The 22,983-nt window shown below is 40.0% G+C and overlaps 3 protein-coding genes across 5 annotated transcripts; 1 reads left to right on the top strand and 2 right to left on the bottom strand.

Moving 5' to 3' along the window:
- The first annotated feature begins 2,992 nt into the window (after nt 1-2,992).
- On the top strand, nt 2,993-5,898 carry aldob (aldolase b, fructose-bisphosphate). Its single transcript, XM_086313304.1, has 9 exons — nt 2,993-3,136; nt 3,801-3,913; nt 4,006-4,217; nt 4,307-4,361; nt 4,467-4,627; nt 4,711-4,794; nt 4,882-5,056; nt 5,147-5,346; nt 5,610-5,898. The coding sequence occupies exons 2-9, from the start codon at nt 3,802-3,804 to the stop codon at nt 5,703-5,705; spliced, it is 1,095 nt and encodes a 364-aa protein (XP_086169430.1). The 5' UTR covers nt 2,993-3,136; nt 3,801; the 3' UTR covers nt 5,706-5,898.
- A 2,567-nt stretch (nt 5,899-8,465) lies between these two features.
- LOC147337971 (uncharacterized) lies at nt 8,466-17,068 on the bottom strand. 3 transcript variants are annotated; one of them, XM_086313284.1, is made up of 7 exons: nt 16,989-17,068; nt 11,705-11,937; nt 11,483-11,593; nt 11,017-11,073; nt 10,777-10,908; nt 10,570-10,683; nt 8,466-10,392 (listed from the first exon to the last, which is right to left on the bottom strand). In XM_086313284.1, exons 2-7 carry the CDS (start codon nt 11,837-11,839, stop codon nt 10,342-10,344), a joined length of 600 nt encoding a protein of 199 aa, XP_086169410.1. In that variant the 5' UTR covers nt 11,840-11,937; nt 16,989-17,068; the 3' UTR covers nt 8,466-10,341. The 3 variants fall into 3 exon arrangements, with proteins under 3 accessions (XP_086169410.1, XP_086169401.1, XP_086169419.1); XM_086313275.1 differs by lacking the exon at nt 16,989-17,068 and adding an exon at nt 14,316-14,410; XM_086313293.1 differs by lacking the exon at nt 16,989-17,068 and adding an exon at nt 12,013-12,032.
- tmco6 (transmembrane and coiled-coil domains 6) lies at nt 14,886-22,934 on the bottom strand. Its single transcript, XM_086313263.1, has 13 exons — nt 22,584-22,934; nt 21,235-21,341; nt 20,503-20,615; nt 20,217-20,400; nt 20,013-20,117; nt 19,759-19,850; nt 19,512-19,628; nt 19,302-19,416; nt 17,397-17,577; nt 16,989-17,083; nt 15,609-15,776; nt 15,396-15,530; nt 14,886-15,308 (listed from the first exon to the last, which is right to left on the bottom strand). The coding sequence occupies exons 1-13, from the start codon at nt 22,672-22,674 to the stop codon at nt 15,285-15,287; spliced, it is 1,527 nt and encodes a 508-aa protein (XP_086169389.1). The 5' UTR covers nt 22,675-22,934; the 3' UTR covers nt 14,886-15,284.
- Nucleotides 22,935-22,983: the final 49 nt, after the last annotated feature.

Genomic DNA, 22,983 nt, shown 5'->3' with positions numbered 1-22,983 from the left:
GCCTGCTCGCCTGCCTGTTCTTTTGGAGTTTGTCTTCCCGGATCTATGACGGAGATTTACCTCGCCTCTGGCTGTGATCACCGCCCGCGTCTGTATTTTCTGTGTATCAAGTCACTCCAGTGCGCCACCCATCCTCCTGCTCTGTTTCATTCCCTCTCGGTCCTCGCTCGTTTACCCGATCACTGTAAATAGCCCCTTCCCTTGTAAATATCCCCTATAACTGTAAATAAAACAGCATTCAGCGCAACCCCCGAGCCTGTGTGTGTTTTTGCTACTGAGTCCACCCGTTAGAGTCACCCAACACCAATATCTCACCCTATACCTAGCAACCTCTTCTGCCACACCAAGCATCTGCATGTCCTCCTTCACTACATCCATTAATCCTCTCTGTAGTCTCCCCTCTTATCGTTCTGCCTGGCAACTCCATATTAAGCATCTTTTGTCCAATAAGATGCACATGTCCAAACTGCTCAATCTTTCTCCCTCTGATACACTCGTTTCTAATGTTGGTCCTCCTGGTGACTCCCAAAGGGAATTGTAAGATCTTCAGCTTGGCCTCCTTTATTTTTGTTAGTGCTATCAACTTCAAACCATACAGCGTAGCAGGTCTCATCTTGTAAATCTGCGAACTCTCCTTCACCACACTTTTAGACTGTCTGATACTCTACATTCAAAAATTATCAAATAAAACGTCATACATGTTGCACAATTGCCCATAAGCCAATCACTATTAACTGATTTGATCTGATTAAAATTCATTCGAAATGTTTAATTTCACGAGCAAATTTAATAGCAGCGAGAGTGAAAGGGAACATTTACGAGATAGTGATGAGCTTGCCATGATGTATGGTTTGGAGATGATGGACCTGACAGAAAAGACAGGAGGCTGAGCTGGAGAGTTGAAAATGAGTTGAAGATGTTCAGATTTTCAGTGGGATGGAGGAAAAAACAAAGCATGGATGGAGAAATTAAAGTGAGGGCTCAGGTTGCGCAGTTTCGAGACGAATGTAGAGAGGCATGGCTGGTGAATGCTTTGGACATGCAGAGAAGAGGGATAGTGGACATACTGGACAAAGGATGTTGAAGATGGAGTTGTAGGAGGGAAAGAAGAAGACCATGGAGAACATTCATGGTTGTAATGAGAAGGTTGGTGTCATAGAAGGGATGGTGTGAGACAAACTTACTACAAAAGGTAGGGGAAGGTGTTTAATTATTTCTTTTTGTAACAATGCTTCTTGGCAGTAAATCTTATACTCTTGGAAAGTTTAATTCCCTTCAAAGGGTCATGAATCTGTAAGGAAAACAAATTTGTGGGTTGAGCAGCAGAGCTGAGTATGTGGGCTGCACACATTTGTTGCAAGACAACCGATGCGGTTGTGTTGGTCACAGAATAAGCCATTTGGCATTGGCAAAGAAGACTGGGCAAGTTTTTCATGGGTGCAACCCTCACAATGGAAGAAAATTGTACAACCTTGGTCCTCGCTACATCGAAAACCAGATTGAGTGCTTGGGGTCTGCAGCAACCTCTGACCTGATGACCTATTATCCCAGGAAGCAGCTCAAACTAAAATGTTCAAACAAATTCTTCAATTTACTGGCAACAAATGAAGAGAAGCCAAAAAGGGAATGTTAGTTGGTGCTAGTTAAAAGTCCTAGTGCAACATTTTTAACAGTCTGGCAAAGGTCAATGAGTGATTTGCTAAAACAAGTAAAAAAAAAAAAAAAAAATCAAAATAATCCAAATAAGAAGAGATAAAAGCCTTTGACACCAGCAGTCTGAGTTTTGAAATACTCCTTAAATTAGGAAAACAGCCCCTAACCAGCTGTTTGGAATGATTGCTCAAGAGACACTGAACAGACAAAAATGACACCCAGATTTCTGAGCCAAGACGTGCTGAATAATTTCTGCAATCAAATGGTTATTAATACATAACTCATGCATTAATGTACAAGTTCCCAAATGTTATAACACAAATTGAGACTGCTCTGTGTTTTTCTAAAGCAGAATTGATACTGGAGTCATTACCAAGCAGTCAAAGGGTAACAACCAAAGGGTAATTTCTCCTGTCCAATATTTTTCATTAATGTTATGCGAGATAAGCAGTGTTATCTATAATAAATATGCATGTATGTGATGATCCTGTGTATAATAGGTAAAATTGGATTCGTGAACAAAGAATGATCTCGATCAGAGATATCAAAGGGCAAATTGCTCATGGTGCAGAGTCCGGATTGTGTAAAAACTGGCTTGTAGTTAATCCTGAGTTTAAAATCCATTCCAGCCATGAGTTCAAATACAGCTATCTGATGAGGTCACCTATTGCCTGGTGGTCACAAGAAACTCCCCCAACACAAAAGCTTTTTGGAACACTTTCAGCAGCTGATAAGGAAACTGTCTATCCATGACGTGATTATCACGCACTGTGATGCACTTGGCACATATACGTGACTTTTAATGAAAGAAACTGAATATTACTTGTTTCCAAACCTCAAACTAAAACACGATGAGATAAATCGAGCAGAATTAAAAGAAAAAGGACGTGGAGGTGCACCAGTGGTCTCTGCGTGTAATAATATAAAAACTCTTCAGACATAAACGTGCAGAAATGTAGAAATTCGACGCAAAAAAAAAAGAACTGAAGAGTTCATCGAATGCTTTTGCGACTCACATTTTCACCAGGAAATACAAAAACAAACCTGAAATGCAACATTGCAGCCAGCGGCTCACATTTCAGCATCTGTCAGTGTGCAGCTCTGTGAGCAGAGACAGAGGGGCCCCTCTCTTGATCATGTGATGAGTGCATGCCGGTGCGTGCATACATGCAGACCTCGATTTTTATTACACACATCGCTCCCCTGTTGTTTTCCACTTACCCGATAAGAACATAGTGCATTGGTAGCAAAGTCATCATAAAAAATGACCGCCCCCGTGTGGGCCTAAACGGGCCAATTGCAGTTATCCGGGTTACACACGCCCCGCCACATCACGAGCACCTCCTACTTCGTGGATCCGGACAGCCTTTAAATGCCCCCTTTCATCCACTTTTCGGGTTGTGTGTCAGTGTCGTTGCTGCTTTGGGTCTGTAGAGGCTTATCTGCCACGTCAGTTGTCGTCGCTGTTTAACAAAACTGTCAAGTAAGACTAGTTGTTTTGTTTTACTCTTGCACACTTGCGATATTGCAGATTGTCATATGTTGCAGACTAGAATTTTTGGTTGGATTAGTAAGCCTCTGCGGGTTTACTGATTGAAGTAGCAAGTTTTAATGTGTTATAATTTGTGTGTGCACACGGTACACGGTTCATTTAGGAAGTTCACTTTCCTTTGCATCATACATTAGAGGCTATTTTACTTTGAAAGGCTTGGCAAACATAAACCTGTTTTCTGCAGATGGCCGTCAGAGCGCATGCTTGGATGTGCGCAAATATTTGAAAAGCGCCTAAGTTCAGCCTGTCTTTTACGATCGCTTACTTTATTCTTTGCAAGCGATGTTCTTGATTATTGGCTATGACATGGGCCTGTTTAATGCATTATTTGCTGACAGCACTGCAAAAACTTGTAGACCAAAACTGCGGGTGAACTTTGAACACATGTTGCACAATGAAAGGGAGCAGTTGTGTTTTGTAGGCCAAAGTTCAACCCTTTTTTAACCAAATTTTTAACCTTGGATGTGTTGAAGGAGAACAGAATGTTGTTGGATTTTGTGTCAGATGGAAAACAAGATTAAATCTTCCTCGTACCACTAATGGTTGAAGACTTTCCAAACACCTGCCAAAAAACCTGTATTGTTATTTCTCTTAGGATGACTCATCCGTTCCCATCCCTTTCTCCGGAGCAGAAGAGGGAGCTCTCTGACATTGCTCAGAGGATCGTGGCTCCAGGAAAGGGAATCCTGGCTGCAGATGAATCAACAGGTGAGCCACCCTTTTATTTAGTACTCCATGCTGAGAGGTAAATGCTGTGCATGCAGGTGAAATTATTTTCTGTGTTGTGTTTCTCTTTAAAGGCACCATGGCGAAGCGGCTCCAGAAAATCAACGTGGAGAACACCGAGGAGAACCGCCGCAGCTTCCGTGACATCCTCTTCTCCTCTGATGCCTCCTTCTCAAACTGCGTGGGTGGCATCATCTTCTTCCACGAGACACTCTACCAGAAGTCAGACAGTGGGAAGCTGTTCCCCCAGCTCGTCAAGGAAAAGGGCATTGTTGTTGGCATCAAAGTAAGGAGCAAGCAGTGTCTGACCCTTTGAATCTCAGAGATAAAGATTTTTTTAGAATTTGCTGACATGTTTGCATTTTCTTGCTTTAGGTGGACAAAGGCACAGCTGGTCTGATGGGAACAGATGGAGAGACCACCACACAAGGTAACGCGGATTCAACACCTTGTGCATTTCTCTGCAAATCTCATCACAATGATGCAGAATAAGCCTTTCAAAGACGGGGTTGCTAATGTTCTTTGGCTTCTCTAGGACTTGATGGCCTCTCAGAGCGCTGTGCCCAGTACAAAAAGGACGGCTGTGACTTTGCCAAGTGGAGGTGTGTGCTCAAGATCTCAGATGGCTGCCCATCAGCTCTTGCCATTGCAGAGAACGCCAATGTCCTCGCCAGATATGCCAGTATCTGCCAACAGGTGCGTGTATAGCAAATTGCTCTACATAAAAGGCTGACAAATTGGGTAAATTCTAGTCATTCATTTGAACTTGTATTCACCAGAATGGCCTTGTGCCCATTGTGGAGCCAGAGATCCTGCCTGATGGAGACCATGACCTTCAGCGTTGCCAGTACGCCACAGAAAAGGTAAGCAAGACCACCAGCAGCAAAGGATATTCCCAGTACATAAGATGGGAAGGGTGTCTAGTAATAAATCTGCCGGGTCATCTTTAGGTCCTGGCTGCAGTGTACAAGGCTCTGTCTGACCACCATGTGTACCTGGAGGGCACTCTGCTGAAGCCCAACATGGTCACTGCTGGACACTCCTGCACTAAGAAGTACACCCCTCAGGAAGTTGCCATGGCTACAGTGACTGCTCTGAGGCGGACCGTGCCTGCCTCAGTGCCTGGTAAGTGGCAGCTTTTACATTACAGTTAAGGAAGGTGCAGAGCAGTTCATTTGATTATGAGTATGACACTATTTTTCTGTTTCTTTAAAGGCATCTGCTTCCTGTCCGGAGGGCAGAGTGAAGAGGAGGCCTCCGTCAACCTGAACGCCATCAATCAGGTGCCTCTGCACCGTCCCTGGAAGCTGACCTTCTCTTACGGTCGTGCACTCCAGGCTTCTGCTCTTGCTGCCTGGAAGGGCAAAGCTGAAAACAAGGCAGCCACACAGCAAACTTTCATCACCAGAGCCAAGGTCAATGAGTAGTACTGATCCTCAGTAGATACTATTAACGAGTGTTATCAATTTGCTGAGGACTGTTTACTGAACTGGCTGTGAAATAATGCTTATCTTGCATTGCCCAACTTTACACTGTCTAGTAAATGATTGTTGTTGGTTCCCCCCCCCCGTTCTATTTAGTCTTACGCTAATGTGACACAAGTAACTTGGCTGATAAATAACTTTCCAATTTGACTTTGTCCTGTCTTTTTTTCCTCCCCCTCTGCTCTTCCCCTCAGATCAATGGCCTGGCTTCCAAAGGAGAGTACAAGCCCACCGGTGCAGCTGGCCAGGCCTCCACACAGTCTCTGTACACTGCCAGCTATGTATATTAAATACTGTGACAATAACCCAAGAAAAACAAATCAAGAATTGCACATGGACCAAATATAACTACAAGAAAATCTCCTTCTGGGTGCCCATCCTCCCTGCATTACCAACACCAGGGGGAGACTTCTGTCAAAATGTTCAACTACTGTTTGTCTACTTAATGAAATCTCCCGAAATAAAAGACCAAAATGTTTTTGATATCAGTGTCTTCATGAGTTGTATCCACCACTGATGGAGTAAATTCCTTGCACATATATATATATATTAGAAAACCTACTCCTGTTTCTTAATACATAAAGTTTAATGTGCTACTACAGAAAACACTGGGGCACCTGAGATGTTGATTGGGGATAAAATCAAAGGTTTAAACATTTAAGTGCAGAATACAAAGCAAAGTTTAGTGATAGTCAAAGACAAATAAGACACTGTTAACAATGCAGATACAATTAGATGCAAAATCTTGGACATCTCTGAAAAGATGACACGTATAATAGATTTTCAAAATTACCAAAGGTCTGATGAAGATATTAACAATAAAGTGTTTTTAACAAGTATGTTTTGTTTTTTTTAATTAATTAATTTTTAATTTTTTTTAAAAAACCAAACTTTTATAGTTTATACCCGTCCCAGGTACCGTCCTGAATTTTGGCATTTACAGCCAAGTTGTGTGACTAACAAATGCTAGGTAGCCTAGATGTTGTCCAACATATACGGTATGACATCTGGCCTTGTTCAACACATTCAGTCGATGTGTACGGTTGCCAGACAGATTGGTTATCTTCCTGAAAAAGTTCTTCTAAGATAGTTTTTTTTCCCCCTCACAGATTCCACAGGTAAGAAACTAGTGAGCAAATAATCACATTTGACTTTTGCTATTTGACTTTTAACCCACAGTAGATTTTCACTTATTGTGGCTTAATATATGAAAACTTGTTTCCACCACTGGGAAGGGAAAAAAAGCCGTGGATATGACAACCCATTCATCCATTCTCTTCCACTTATCATTTTCAGGGTCACCAGGTCGCTGGAGCCTATCCCAGCTACTATAAGGCGAGAGGCAGGATAAACCCTGGACAGGTCGCTAGTCTGTCACAGGGCTAACACACAGAGACAAACAACCAATCACACTCAGGTTCACACTCACATTTACACGCATGGGCATTTTAGAATGACCAATTAACCTAACCTCACTAACTGCATGTCTTTGGACTGTGGGAGGAAGCCAGAGTACCCAGAGAGAACCCACACAAAGACAGGGAGAACATGCACTCCCCACAGGGAAAGGCTCCGACCAGGTGGTAGAATCTTGCTGTGAGGCAACAGTGCACAGCGCCACCGTGCCGCCCTGATAATACCCTGATAACAACTGGACGTAATGTTGATATGTCAACATTATTATTATCTCAAGTGAGTTACATTGCTTAAAAAATGTATTCGACCACCTCACAATGTAATGTTTATCCCACAGCTTTACTAAATGAAAATTAGTGGTAATTACCAAAGATACTTTTTTATGTTTCTGTAGTGGTTAATCCATCAGTACACACACTCCTTAACTAGAGTTATATTTTTAATGTTAAAATACAATTATTGTTGTTATCCAAACCAAATTAGAATGTTTAAATTTACTGTTTTACAAAAACTGAAAAAATAGTAAAATGCATTATTATTATTCTTACTATTATTTTAATAAAGTGCCAAATTACAGCAAAAACAAGGGTTTCAGTGGTCAAATGTTATACTTGAAAATAACTTGAAATTTCAAGGTATCTTTTATCTCATAGTTCATTTTATTTAAGTCATAAAACTTTATTTTTTGATGAAGGCTAAGATTCATACGGTAGATGAAAGTTGAATAGCCCATGGACCAGTGGCCTTATTCAATAAGAATATTCTGTATGATGCAACTTCACAGTTAATGCTTATTTTAATATTTAATATTAATTAATTAATTAAGTTCTAGATTCATCACTTGACTTTTAGTAATAATGAATTCTTTCAATTTCTTTGGAGGTAGTTTAGCATGACAATACTTACTCTACAATGTTAATTCAATTACAATTAACAAATGCTGAATTTGTGCAATGTAAGAAAGAATCAAAGATGGATACTTGTGGCAACTTTGTTTGAGTAACAATTGGCCATAAATTTAGCCAATGAATTTAATGCTTTTTAGCAGGAAAACCTCTGATGTTGAGGCTTCCTTGAACGCACCAGCCAAAATTGCACCATAACTATGCATAATTCTAAATGTTTTAGGTGCATCACTATTGATTAAATATCTGTTTCAAAGAAGTTTTGTAGCCTTTAATTTGACTGCCATATAATTTAAATTAAATGTCTGAATAATAAGAAATGAATATAAAAAATTATAGTATTACTTTTTATTTAAAGGTTTTTTTCTTTTCTTTTTTTTTAAAGAGTCTTAAAGATTTTCCAAAATAGTGTATTTCCATACCAGCTCAAGTCCATCTTCTTTGTTTCCCTCAGTCACAGTTAAGCTAACATATCCACTCAAGTTTTTTTTGTTATCCTTTTAAGACAGTGTATGTCTATTTTATATTAAAACCTGCATTACAGAAAAGTTTCTGATGTAGACCAAATGTTAAGCTACATGAGTGCGTCTCAGTTTTGATGGGCGAACTGTTTATGTGTTGCTCAGTTCCTCTGGGGTGTCACAAAAAAGAGCAGCATCTTTGTAATGCAGTTTAAAAAAAATGCAGATTACTCCTACTTTTAATGTCCAGTCGAGTCTAATCTTTATGTACAGCCTATTTCATACTTTATTAGGCACACTTGTTCAACTGCTCGGCAATACAAATATCTAATCAGACCATCACATAGCAAGAACTCAGTTCTTTAGACATGTAGACATGGTCAAGACAGCCTGCTGAAGTCCAAACTGAGCATCAAAATGAAAAAGAGAAAAAAACAGGATCCAGTTAGCTGCAGTTCTCTGGGTGAAAAATGTCTTACTGATGCCAGATGTCAGAGGAGAATGGCCAGACTCGTTTGAGCTGATGGGAAGGCCACAATACGTCAAATAGCCACCTGTGACAACCAAGGTATGCAAAAGAGCATCTCTGAACGCACAACACGTGAAACCTTGAAGCAGATGGCAATAAACAGCTGTAGCTAAAATTCACATGGGACAACAGAAAATTGTAAAACATCGACTGTTCTGATGAGTCTCAATTTCTGCTGCAACATTGGATGATAGGATGAGAATTTGGCATAAAACACATGACAAAAGTGATACATCCTGCCTTGTATGAGTAGTTCAGGCTGCCGCTGGTGCTGTAATAGTGTCAGGGATATTTATTTGGCACCCTTAATACCAACTGAATATTGTTTAAATGCCACAGTGCACCTGAGTTAATCTACTGTATGTTTGGGAAACTGAGCATCAGTATTTAGCAGACACATCTCTCTCGTTCTCTCGCCTCTTCAGCCGAAATTCCCCCAAGCTGTCGCCTTGTCGTCCGGCTTTGTGACGAACTTTGTTTAACCTCCACATTTGATGGCCACTGTGGAGGTTAAACAAACTATCTGACGTCATTAGCCGTTTCCGGGTCCAAACTCCCCTTCAGTTCCCAAACTCAAACACTGTGCCATCCCTGAGAGTTAAAAGCTATCTCTCTTACTAATCTTACTTAATTCGTCACACTGAGTTCCCTGACACATATAAACATATAGAGTACTGTGCAAAAGTATTGAGCCATCTCTCACTTCAAGTTTTGGTAGGAAAATGAGAGAGATGCAGCAATTTATTGAAATGTACAAACTCACATGAAAATATCATTTATAAGGCAAAAACAGAGTTTGTACAGCTCTAATCTACGCAAAGATTAACATAATGAAATGAGAATATTTATATTGGCTTAACAAAAGTTTATGTTTAAATCAGTACACAATTACTGCACAAAATATAAAAAGATTTTACGCAAACAGGAAAAACAGAGTTTATACCGAGGCTTCTTAGATCACAGTGCAGTACCTGCTCCCTCTGTAACCAGAGGTCAAAGCTAATAGTTTACTCATCCAGTTACAACATGTCATATTGTAAAATGTCTTCAGTTAAACATTCAGTACAGAGTACAAAGCACCGTTTAATGACAGTCAAACACTACTAATAAGACACTAATAATAATGCAGATACAATTAGATGGAAAATTTTGGACGTCTCTGAAAAGATGACACGCATAACAGATTTTCTACATGGCTTCCAAATGACTAAAGGTCTGATGAGGAAGGAAATTTTCAGATATTAACAATAAAAAAGGAATTTCTAACAAGTATGTTTTAAAACAAATCAAAACTTTTATGGTTGGACTGAATTTTGACACTTGTCACAAACAAATGTTGCATAGCCCAGATGTTGTCCAACATATAGTGTATGACATCTGGCCGAGGTCAACACATTCAGTCGATGAGAAGAGATTTGCAGACGTGCAGCAGGGAAACGCAAGGGTTGCCAGACAGATTAGTCGTTATTGCCTTCCTGAAAAAGTTCTTCTAAGATAGTTTTTCCTCACAGTGATGACATAAATGATTTTAGTTCAAGAACAAGTGTCGCAAGAGACCAACAAGTGTGTTTTAGTAAGGTCGTGTAATGTTTAATAATACTTTAAAAAGATGTCCTCAGTCCGATGGCGTTTCAGTCCTCGGTGGTGGAATTTGCTGGACGATGACCTGAAAAAACAAAACAAAACATGAAAGTGGAAGAAAAATAAAATGATGAGTGACCAAAGCTATTGAAAACTGTCCTTCAGCAGATATCCCTGGGATAAATCGGACTCTGTGGCATGTTTCTTTGAAGTAGACAGAAGGCTTGTATGTCAATAATAAAAAAATAAAATATGCTATTACCTGAGTGCGTGTGGATTTCAGTGCGAAACTTGCGACAGTGGTTAGAAAAATGAGAATCACTAACACTGAAATAGTGGAGATCAGTAAAATGGCTTCGATACTTTTCAGCAGCATCTACAGTGACAGAAAGTGAGAGTTATTGATATGCTGTGAAAACATGCATGTCATACAATCATAATCAAAAAATAGATATGTACTGTAACTCACCACACTTGCATTGTTCAAATGAAATCGCAAAAAAAAAAAGTAGGGATAAGAGATGACCTGGATCATCCTGTATATGAAAGAGATTACGATTCCAAAGATGGAAACCACATACAGGGCCAAGCACACAGTCACCTGGGAAAGATAAGTTAATCAAAATTAATTAGGCCACTGAATTAGGAAGGACTGTAGGAGTATAAACAAGGCTGAAAATCACAAATAGGAAATAAAACCATGACGTACCATCTTCTTGGACGGATGCAACTCAGTGTAGACTGACAGGATTCCACAGGTAAGAAACTAGTGAGCAAATAATCACAACAAATGATGCTGTTTGACCTTAACCCACAGTAGATTTATGGGTGATATTTTCACAGTGTGAAGCTGTGTGAGTCTGTCTTCATACAATACATCTTTTGTAGGAAACTATGAATACTTGCTGATGTTTATTTGTCATTGGAAAGATCTAGTTAACACGTAGCATTGCAATTGTACCAGATGCATTTTTAAAACCTTTTGGTATTATGACTGTGTGTCATGCTTGTGCTGTTAACCTAACAAACTGATGGTTGTAGCCTCATATTTATAGCACAGGCAGTACTTTGAACTTTTCTGAACAATAACTGCACAGAAGATATGACCAGTCAAGTTCAATCATTTTTAGCTGTCAGCATGTCAGTGCTAGCCAGTAAAATGCTACAGTAAGTACCAGAGCTCCCTGCCAAAAGGGAATGTAGAGTTGAGCAGAGAATTTGAACTCTTCATTGGAGAACTGAAATCCCATTAACAACTCAGCACAGCCAAACATCAGAATGACAATCTGGAAAGGGGAAGAGGAAGAATGGATGAGAGTGTCTACAGCTGCATCAGCTTATAGCTATCCTCGTGTATAAATCTGCTTATTTAAGATTTTGCTTATCTGATGTGTTACCCCAAGACTTCTGGGCTCCTTTCGGACAAAGCGATGCAGAGGTTTGCTGGACATCGGCACATTGCTGCTAGTCCCCTGATCCCCATTTCTTTCTGTTGTCCCCTCCTCTCTAGTCGTTGTCTGAGTTCCCTCCATTTTCAGGAGACTACACACAGTGCTTGGCTGTGGGTCAAAAAGACTTAATTGAACTGGATGCTTCCCCACAGCAGCACAGATTGTTGGGGGCAGAATATCTGTGGAGTAGCAGAAAACATTTAAAAGCCAGATGAATGCAAGATTTTTCAAAAGTCTTAGAAAACGTGACTCACCCCGTCTTAGATTTTCATGCAGAAAAAGCAGAGTGAAAGATAACAGGAAGGGAATGTTGTGGGTGGAAAGAAGAAGTGTGGCAATTTGAGACTTCTTTTTTTATTAAGTGGTGGGGCTAAAGACTGTCTGGAAGTTACAGGCTTAGGCTGTTCCACAGTATAGTGAGTAAACCACTCAGTTAAAATGAAATCCCCATTAGGTCTGTGCACACTTACTGTATTATAAGTAGATCGGCATTATTGGCAGAGTTAGTGAAACTACTGACAACCTGGTATGTATTATTTTTGTGCAAAGCTAATTGAACCTCGTGCGTGTGACATTGCATCTAAACAGAAAAATTAGTTAAAGTTAAAGTGAGTTTCAGCAGGTAAGGGCTCAGTGTGGGGGAAAAGAATCACAGCTCACAATAATTTCTATTAAGATTTCCACAAGATTTCTATTCTCTACACTGACAGCTTACTGTTTATACTCACTTTATACTAGACGGCCGGTAACGGAGAGACTAAAGGTGGTTACGCCCTCTTGTAACAGAGAGGATGTATGTCAGCCCGTTCTCACGCGTGACGATTTGTCAAGTCCAGAGGCGTTCCTGACCTAACCTTATCCCGAACCTTAACCAGCACTTTAAAGAAGTTAGTGTTTTCCAAAGCGATTTAAGTAAAATAAACGCATATGTGTAGATTCATTCCAAACTGTTCTCATGTTTCTTAATTTTTCCGATCTCGTAATCTAGGGAAGTGTTTGGTGTTTGGGAGTGAGAACGTGTTGTGTATTCTAGTGATGGGTCGTTCGCGAACGAAATGGCTCTTAGAGCCGGCTCTTTGACGTGAACGACGCGAGCCGGGTCCTTATCGCGAGCCGTCACGTGGGGTTTTTTTTCTTTCTTTCTCTCAGCCTCTCTCTCGCACTTTTTTTCCGCTTCACTCTGCACGCGAGCCTTGTGCTTTACGCTGGGCAGAGGGGGGAGGGGCGGTAGTTACACTCAGTAGCACAGGAACAGAGCCAGAGAGAGAGAAAGAGAGGCAGGGACAACAACATTAGAAAGGTATAGTAATCATCCACAACTATTTTCGGTTGCAGATGATAAAGGATTGAGAAAGTTTATTCATGCAGGTCCATATGACAGAGAATATGCATGTTCTTTTAGTTTTCATATTATAATTTATATTTAATTGTGTTGTGGTTTGCAGTGTTTTGTGTTCTTTTCACTTTAAATTTGTGAAAGGAAAAAGCTGAAAATTTAAATAGTTAAAACTTGAAATGTGAATAGTTGATTTTTGTATTATATGATTTATTTATTACATTTTATGTGGAGTGAATAAATAAAAGTATATTTACGGTGGCCCCTAGAGACAAAGCACATACAAACTTCAAATCACGTACGAACTCTGAAGCATGTACAAACTCCAAAACACGTAAAAACACGTACAAACTCCAAAACACGTAAAAACTCCAAAACACGTAAAAACACGTACAAACTCCGAAGCACGTAAAAACTCAGAAGCATATAAAAACTCAAAACACGTACAAAAGACAACAGAAGTGCTCCAGGATGCTGGGCACAGTGTTGAGCCTTTGTTATCTTGTGGCTACACAAGCCAGCAAGTACCAACGACCGGATTTGGTGTGTGGTAATAACAGGTAAATGAACTTTTTTTTAAATTATTTGAATATATATATGAGTGCCTGTGTATAAATACACAAACAATACACACATGCTTTCAATTGTGTGATTTAAGTGATCTAGTAGCTCTGCTTTGGAAGTTCAGTTCATGCTAGAAATGTGTTTTGGAGTTTATACGTGTTTTGTCTCTAGGGGCCACCGCATATATTTATATATAAACATATATAAATAAAACCACTTGTTTTTACGTTAGTAATTCCTTTTGTGCATAATTTTATATTATTGTTAATAATAAATTAATTAAAGCAACAAAACAACCTGAAGAGCCGGTTCGGAGCCGAAAGAGCCGGCTCTTTTTAGTGAGCCGAACCGAAAGAGCCGGATCCCTAAAAAGAGCCGGAAATCCCATCACTAGTGTATTCTATCAAAACACAGCAGAACAATGTGTCCTTCTAACTCATCTAAACAAGGCATTCTGTAAAGGGTATAACAAATATGGCAGTCTTTCATGAAACAACAACTGTAATCTCCACATTTCCAGTTTTTTCCTCAAAATAGTATTTTAACTTTTTCCCTCCTCAAAACAACATTATGTAACTTGATCTCCAAATTTTGATTTTATTCTCAATTTCAGCAATATATGTTTTGTATTAATTTGGCCCCAATGGTCCTTCTTACCTCGTCTTGGATTTTCATGCAGCAAAAGCAGCGTGAAAGATAACGGGAAGGGATTATTGTGGGTAGAAAGAGACAGTTTTTTTCATTAAGGGGAGGAGCCAAAGACTTTGATTGGAAGTTACAGGCTGAAACTGTTCCACAGTGTGGTCAGTGAAAACTCCATGAGGTCTGTGCACACTGACTGTGTTATAAGTGTAAGCAGGTGTACATAAAAAACAACAACAACTTTACCTACTTAAAGTCTTTAAGTGAGGCTTTTTTTAAAATTATTTACATTACGGATTCAGATTGCATTAATGTTTTCTTTTTTTTATCATTATTGAAATTACTTTCTAATTGGGCATATTTATCATCTCTACAAGTTTCAGCTTTAAACAGCAGTTTGAAGCAATCACAATGATCAACTTCTGATTATTTTTTTTTAACATACATACATATAGCAGTGCCACCACTTTGGGTCGGTCTGTGCTGCCCTCACTAATCATCAGCATCACATGTAAAAGTCCCAAGATTTTTTGTGATTAAATGTAACTAAATGTTTCTTAATAAAAATCAAACCAAACAGCAAATACTCCAAAAAAAGCAGCAGTCATATTTGTTGTAAGGAAGAGTTTTATTATGTCATAATTATTTAATCGTTACACAGGCATGATGACAAGGTCTTGTTGATAAAGACACATGTTTCTAATGTTATATGTTCCACCTTCAGTATCTTAACATCTCGAAATATGTCAAGCCATATCTGAATATAAATACAGTTTTATGCAAAAGTACTTCACCAGTACAAGTATTATAAAAATATTTAATATTTGCATAGATTAAAATTCCATGAGTAAAAACATACAAGACAGCAGTTTTATCACTAATTACTTCAAATGCACAAACAAGTTTGATATCTATCATATCAAAATGTAAACATGTTGTTATCCTCAGCTGGGCCCTCCTAACACAACAAGTCTTGTTGTTGATTCAAGGATCCGGCATATTGTCCACCTGCAAGACAGCAGCTCCCATCAGACATTTTTAACTAAAAACTACAAAAAAAATTCAACAGAGACAATAAGGCTGCATAACAATTACTGTTATATGCTGTTGGTAGGACAACAAGTGCTTCTCCAGGAGGTACGTCGACCTTTGTCTCATCTCTGCTGCACCATTGTACTGAAGGACCTCCAACAGTGAAAGCCCATCTTGCCTGACAAACTCCTCTGCCACCTGAAGAAGAAGAATACCACATCATGCCACAGCTTAGCAATCATTACAGAGTTTAGTTTCACTAATTACCACACTTACCACTGGACTGCTGACAGTCATCATGAACAGGATGTCCAGGCTCTGAATCACCATTTCCTGATCAGCCATTTTAAGCGTGGCACAGAGTGCAGACAGTAAACCAAGCTGCATGAGCTGCACACAGAACACCTTTTTCTTGTGGGCAATATTAGCCAGAATCCTGAGAATCTGAGTGTAACAAGCAAGAAAAACAAAAAACAACAAAAACACAAAATCAAAAAACACTTTTTTCATCCAAAAGGATGCAAGAGAAAACCACAAGATTTCTTATTATATGCCACAATGACTTAATATTACAAGAAGCACTTATATCAATCATAGTACCGTATTTCCCGGACTACAAAGCGCACCTGAATATTAGCCGCACAAGCTAAAATCAGGGGAAAATCCTGTTTTGTACATACATTAGCCGCACCTGACCAAAAGCCGCAGGTGTTTCAATGTTGACTTATCATATGTAAGAGAATATGCACAAAGCGAATTGTCAGGAAAGAGATGGCTGTTTGGAGACACACCCCTTTTATTAATATTTTGAAAAACAAGTTATGGGTACATATTTGCATAACTTTTTAGGTATATGTACAAGTAGCGGTAATTACAAGTACGAAACATGTACTGTGCTTCATAAATGAGTAACAAATGTAGTACATAACAATAACCTACAGCACACCAGAAAAATAGATTCGGACTACCTTTTAGGCTCAGGTGCAGTGACACGGCTTTAACAAGAAGAAAAGTCACCATCTTTCTCTTCTTCCTGCACACTAAAACCACCAAAGTCCTCTCCTCCAGTGTCGGATACGAACAGGCTCAGGATGGCTTCGTCATCCACTCTCAGCTTCGTTCCTTCGTTGTCACTTACAAAACCAAAGAAATCCTCGTTGTCAGTGTTAGAGTCGAACACCCTCTGAAGGGCCGTGGCGGTGTCCTCCTCTCCATCATGCAGCAGTCCAGCCCTTCGAAATCCGTTGGTGATCATGGATGTTTTCACACTTTTTCACGCTGTCAGATTCCACCGGTGGAGTTGAGCATAACTTGCTTTTCGCAAGTTTATCGCCGCTCGTCATCCACGACTCCCGCTGAACGCGTAGCGTTCATTTGAAGTTGGTTTTTCACGCTACTTGTACGGCACTATGTTGCCTGGCGGATGGACACGTGACCAACATACCACTCTTGAACCCCGATACTGTGTGTCTGATCGCATGCCCTTCCGCCAGGCAACGTAGTGCCGTACAACAGCGGAACAAACAAAACAAATCGTCTTACGATATGACAAAAATCACGGACAATCCATAGAAAAGCCGCACCTGACTAAAAGCCGCAGGGTTCAAAGCTTGTGCAAAAAGTAGCGGCTTATAGCCCGACAATTACGGTACTAACCATAGTATTAATGCCTTGAGAAAATGGGAGAAGTTGGATCAATCCTGGGACCAAGTTTAGAGTCAAGAGGGCGGAGCAGAATTCGGTGGAGTGAGCTGGGATGGAGAGAGGTAGAAAACACAATGGGGCACGTTACACACACTACAGAAAACCCTGATAATTATGATGCATCAAATCTCAGATGTGCACAGAGAATGCACAAGGCAGCCACAAGCATTTTATTCAGTATTTGAATAGATTGAATAGTTACACCAAAAAAAAAAATGCAATGTTTTCTTGCACAAATCTATACTGAACTGCAGCAAAGCAGGAAAAATATATTGCAAAACGGTTCTATTAGTAATGATGAGGTGTACTTCTGTATGGCTGCAGTCCCATTCAGAGACGACTAAAACAAGAGAGCCGTACCTGTGAGGTTGTTAAGGACCCAGACGGTCTCTCTGGCCAAGGCTGGCAGGGTGTGCAGGTAGGCTTGAACAAGTGCACACAGAGAAGCTGGCAGATGAGCATCAGTCAGTTGAGCATTCAGGTCTTCCTCCGGGCAGGAGGACAAGATGTTTCCCACACACCTCAACAGAGGCCAGATGAGCTGAAGAAGACACATTAAAAGCTTCTGTGATCCAAGTCAGATTAAAAACTAAAGTTGTTATTAGAGATGGACCGATCCGATATTACGTATCGGTATCGGTCCGATACTGACCTAAATTACTGGATCGGATATCGGAGAAAAATAAAAAATGTAATCCGATCCATTAAATATCACGAAAGCACCTCACAAAACTTGCAACACGCCGTAACTCACCTCAGAACGTTAGCACGTCGGAGCAGTATGCATCACGTGATAGAGCGGCTGTGGCATGCGGGACCTGTCGGTGGTCTGGATAGCATTTGGAGCTTCGCTAGCAACCCGGCATTTCATCTCCGACAAAGTTATCCCGAGAGAAGTAAAGCAAGTGTGTAAGTCCATCTCTGAATGTTTGTAAAGCATTCCTGCGTTAAGCTTAACAAGCGATATATGGAGCGACTGCCTCTTCTTGCTGCTACTTCAATCATGAAACTGCTTAATGATCAGCTGATCGGCTTTTCTATTGCGAGTCCGTGTCTCTAGTTTGCTTTTGGCCCAGTTTGCACCAGAAAGAGGAAACCAGTGGATAAACAACAGCAGCACGTTTAAGCTCGATAAGCTGTTGTTAGAATGTATTTAATATTACTTTCTACACCAGGATCTTTTTCTACGCAGCTGACGGCTGGTAACTGTGCAGGGGCGGATCTAGCAAAGTTTAGACAGGGGGGCCGATAGGGCATTAACAGGGAAAAGGGGCACAAAGACATACTTTTCTTTCTTATTCTCATTTAAAATGTCGAGCTTTTAATAAATAATTATCTGACACCCAAAGTTTAAATTTGATGCAAAATGAATAGAAGTCAATTACTTCTATTCATTTAGTCTATTACTTCTAGACTTAATAGTAACTATTAAGTCTAATATATATACCCTAGTAAGCTATAGTACTTTTTCCTTTGGGAAGGTACCATCTGTGCAGTCTGCAATTTTGTTGAAGAAAGATGTTGAATCTATTTAATATTTCTTGAAAAATAATTGATTTCTGTGCATTTTTTTTTCACACTGCATCAAATTAAGGTTGATTACGTCGATTAAGCATCATGAGGTGGAGCGTGAGGGGTGGTTCCCTATTTTTTATTTATTTATTTTTGTTGTTGCTGGGAGTTGGAACCCTATTAGTTAGGTTGCTTAATATTTATGCTAAGTACTCTTTAAAATACCAGAATAGGGAGGATGGTGTAGGTTTAAGTTTATTAGATTGATCAGTATTGCTGAACTATGAAATATTTTTTTTTGCATACAGGTATAACAGAATAGCTTTAGTGTGGTTGTTGTTTTAAACTTGAGTATGAACTTATACAAAATGCAGCAAGATATTTAAAAACAGTTTTGTTGATTAAAAAACACTATATCGGATTCATATCGGTATCGGCAGATATCCAAATTTATGATATCGGTATCGGACATAAAAAAGTGGTATCGTGCCATCTCTAGTTGTTATTTTTACTTTGTTCTGAAGCTTAGGCAAATATGCGATGTTGCTGTTTTGTTTCAGTTCCTAGATTCTTCAACTGACTTTTAATAATAGTTAAGTCATTTTACTATCTTTGGAGGTAGCTCAGCATGAAATGAACTAATCTACATTATTAATTCAATGATAATTATCAAATTTGTTTGCTTAAAAGTAAAAAAAAAAGTCTTAACAAGTTTTGAAAGTAAATATTGGATTTGATCATTCACTTCCATACCAGCTCAATCCCATCTTCTTTGTTTCCCTCGGTGACAGCACCACCTAGTGACACTAACAAGGAGCTGCACTGTGACAGGGCACCCTGAGCCAGCAGCTCTTTGTTATCATCTGTGCTAATAAAAGGCACAAAACAGATTCAGTAATTAGCTACGATAGCAAATCAGCAAAAAAACAAAAAAGGTTTTGGACACTTTCCTAAACTTCTCACCTGCATATGAGGTAATGGAGACACCATGCACACTCTATGGCAGGAGCCAGGCCGAACTGTGGGTCGGGGGTAAGGACGGATAACAGGTGTGAAGGCAAGGTAGACTTCAGGACTATCCTACAGACACAGAGGAAGACAAAAAAACACAACAAGGTTAAATGTGAACAAAACATTACTCTGACATTTTCTGCGAGATGAGGAATGCAGAGGCTGAAGACGTGAAGAAGTGCATTATTGATATATTTACGGGATTATCTTCTCAGGTGCGTCTCTGGCCTGGAGAAGCTGAGAGAGGGTGAACGCTGCAGCTTCCACTACTGCAAGTGTGTGCCGTTGGTTCTGGACAAATACACAGTAACATGTTACAAAGACGTGCAGCAGTCACACTCCTGTCTCTCTATGAATTGGATGTTTGAGTAGATTTGGATTCAACTGCAACAATTCTACGAATTGCCAGTACAGTAAGGATATTAGTGTAGACAGTGAGCCTTCGTAGTTTACCTCTATACAGCTGGCCAGAGCGGGAATGATTCCCTGAGCCAGGAGCTTCTCTCTTACCACATCGCTGTCTGGACACATGTTACCAAGTGTGTAGAGACACAGCTCCTGTGTACATATAATGTTCCGCACAATAAGGAAGTCAAAAGTCTTCTGCATTGTAGGTCATACTATATCACAAACTGCCTGCACTGCATGGTGACTTACTGTAAACTTAGTGCTTGGGCTAGACAGGTAAGTGAGCAGGTAAGGGGTAGCAGGCAGACAGGCTGGAGCCACATTAGTGTGGGAAGAGTGAGAGAGCTCGTGAAGACACCGAACGGCCTGCAGGCGGCACTGAGCATTAGAGCCAGTGAGGAGGCCGACCAGCAGATGCATACTGTTCTCGTGCCTGAAAGAAAACACAGTTTCACACACAAAGATGAGGAAGTGACTTAAAAGTGACAGCGTAATTTAGTCTCTTCCAATATGGCAACAGAAGCCACTACCATACTTGATAAAGGTGAGCTGTGCAGCTGGGTCGCGCAGAACTTTACTCAAGGCCTTCAGGTGTGCCTCCTTCTCTGTCCCGCTGTGTTGAAGTTTGTGGAGCAGACTAACAATGTCCTGAGGAAATATGAGACTGGCAGGCTGAGTTCAGATCTTTCATTTTACTGAACCTACCAAAAAAAAAAATCTAAGACAGGCATGTCAAAATCAGTTTACGTTGTGGGTCAAATACGGCCCAGTTTGGCTCGAGTAGTAAAAACACCCCATTCTGTCAGTGTTAATATATTTAGCTACACTTTAAATCCCTGAGAAACCTTACAATGAGACAAAGAAGAAACATTTCAACAATATGTCTCAATTTTTCAGCAAAATAAAATTACAGAAAGGTTCCAGTAGCTCTTTTTCCAGACTGTCCTGTACTTATAAAACAAAGTTTTTGTTAATTCACAGAAAATATTCTTTTTTTCCCACCAAAATTTCAAAAGATGTCAAAAAACATTAACTTTTCTGTCATTTAATTATTTATCTATTAGATAATTCCTTTAGTTTAGCGTGAATGGCTACGTAGGAGGTCTTTATCAGCAGTAAAAGATGTAAAACTTCTGAAAACATAGCCTATAAGTTGATTCCCTCCTTTACATCTTCCAGCCTTCAAGTGGGCCAGATTGGAGAATTCTGGCACCTGGGAAATTCTTGTGCTTGACACCCCTGATCCAACACAATATCTGATACTTACATGTCCTCCTGGGGCTGTGTCCATGCTAACGTCCGGCTGCTCCTCATCTTCATTTAGCAGTAGTCGCTTGCTCACCAGCTGCCTGTCTCTGCGTGCTTGTCTCAGTGCTAAAGCATTCAGGGAGAGGCATGTCACAACTCTTTAACCTTCAGGGATCATACGTGATCATACTTGTGTTTAGTGTACATATGCTGTGCAAAACATGCGTCCTTTTGAGATAAAGCCACCATGGGGAGGCCATGCCTGTGGGGAAATAAAGAAGCTGAAGTTAAGATGATGCTAACATATCCATTTAGGTTTTGACTCATTTTACGCCAGTGTATGTCACCAACACTGCTCTATTTTATATTAAGACCTGTACATGGGAACATCTCAATTTTTAAAAAAAACACTGAATTTCGAGTAGAAACGAAAACCTATACCTGCACAGGAACTGTTTTTGCTGTTTATGTGTTGTAAAAATGCCTGGAGATGAAGATGTAACAGCTAACTAACAGTTCCTCACGGGTGTCATAAAAAAAGAGCTGTATCTTTGTAATACAGTTTAAAAAAAAAATTACATGTGCACATTACATAAACCTATTTCACACTTTATTATGCACATTTGTTCAACTGCTTGGTAAATACAAGTATCTAATCAGATAATCACATAGCAACAACTGAGTTGGTTTAGACATGTAGACAGGGTCAAGATGGCCTGCTGAAGTTTAAACTGAGCATCAAAATGGGGAAGAATAGTGATTTAAATGCCTCTGAATGTGGAATGGCTGTTTGTGCCAAATTGGCTGGCCTGTGTATTCCATAAACGGATGACGTGCTGGAATTTTCAACAGCCAATTTTCACAGAGAACGGTCTGAGAAAGAGGAAAAATGCCTTAGTGAAGCCAGATGTCAGAGGAGTGGCCGACTCGTTTGAGCTGATGGGAAGGCAACAATATCTCAAATAACCGCCCATGACAACAAAGGTATGCAAAAGAGCATCTATGAACGCCAACACGAAGTAGATGGCCTACAGCAATAGACAGCTGAGGCTACAATACCAATACCAGTACTAATAGAACAATACCAGCACTTTATTGAATCTGTGCCACGATGAATTAAGACAATTCTGAAAACACAAGGGGGTTCAACTTGGCTCTAGCAACGTGTACCTAATAGTTTATTAAGATATTAATAAAATAATGGTTACGTTGAAGCTACAGTTCCAGCTAGTTTCTATGGAAACTAAACATAGTCACAGAGCCAAAGGAAAAATGAGCTCATTACTGAATAAACAGGGTTTTAGTTAAAGACCAGGGTTAGCCTACAATATGTTTGGGAAACTGAGCCTCGGTATTTAGCAGACACACCTCTCTCGTTCTCTCGCCTCTTCAGCCTGAGCTCCTCCAAGCTGCCGCCTTGTTGTCCGGCTTTGTGACGAACTTTGTTCAACCTCCACATTTGGCGGCCAGTAACAACTGCAACTGTAAAACTTCACTGACAGTTACTCATCGTATGGTAGTGGGGCAGTCTTCTTCTTTCTTCTTTAACAGTGGTAAAACAAACGTCTTTTCGCTGCATTAGCGTCACCCTCCGGATTGGAGTGGAACAGTCGTTTTCTCGGTTTCCTTAAAAAAGACTTGACACCCTCACGTTACACGATTCAGCGGAAAGGCAGTTTTAGGCCTCGTCTCTCTTAATAATCTTAATTTGTCTCACCGAGATCCCTGACACGTACAAACATATAGAGTGTCCCCTACAGCACAGCAC

This window comes from Aulonocara sp. 'chitande type north' Nkhata Bay, linkage group LG2, assembly GCF_057382095.1.
Source record: "Aulonocara sp. 'chitande type north' Nkhata Bay isolate Kocher_YH1m ecotype deep benthic linkage group LG2, A_spYH_male_GT1.1, whole genome shotgun sequence".
NCBI classification, from domain to species: domain Eukaryota; kingdom Metazoa; phylum Chordata; class Actinopteri; order Cichliformes; family Cichlidae; genus Aulonocara; species Aulonocara sp. 'chitande type north' Nkhata Bay.
The sequence above is the reverse complement of the archived record's forward strand: the minus strand, read 5'-3'. Positions and strand labels throughout refer to the sequence as shown.

Coding starts and splice junctions, on each gene's coding strand:
- tmco6 (XM_086313263.1), bottom strand. CDS start 22,674: ATGTGGAGGTTGAACAAAGTTCGTCACAAAGCCGGACAACAAGGCGGC. Junction 19,417..19,511: donor CTCCATTACCTCATATGCAG/GTGAGAAGTTTA, acceptor GCCTTTTATTAG/CACAGATGATAACAAAGAGC. Junction 15,777..16,988: donor CTCAAGGCATTAATACTATG/GTTAGTACCGTA, acceptor TGTTACACTCAG/ATTCTCAGGATTCTGGCTAA.
- LOC147337971 (XM_086313284.1), bottom strand. CDS start 11,839: ATGGAGGGAACTCAGACAACGACTAGAGAGGAGGGGACAACAGAAAGA. Junction 11,074..11,482: donor CCTTTTGGCAGGGAGCTCTG/GTACTTACTGTA, acceptor TTTGCTCACTAG/TTTCTTACCTGTGGAATCCT. Junction 10,393..10,569: donor TGAAATCCACACGCACTCAG/GTAATAGCATAT, acceptor TTGTTTTTTCAG/GTCATCGTCCAGCAAATTCC.
- aldob (XM_086313304.1), top strand. CDS start 3,802: ATGACTCATCCGTTCCCATCCCTTTCTCCGGAGCAGAAGAGGGAGCTC. Junction 4,362..4,466: donor TGGAGAGACCACCACACAAG/GTAACGCGGATT, acceptor TGGCTTCTCTAG/GACTTGATGGCCTCTCAGAG. Junction 4,795..4,881: donor GCCAGTACGCCACAGAAAAG/GTAAGCAAGACC, acceptor GGTCATCTTTAG/GTCCTGGCTGCAGTGTACAA.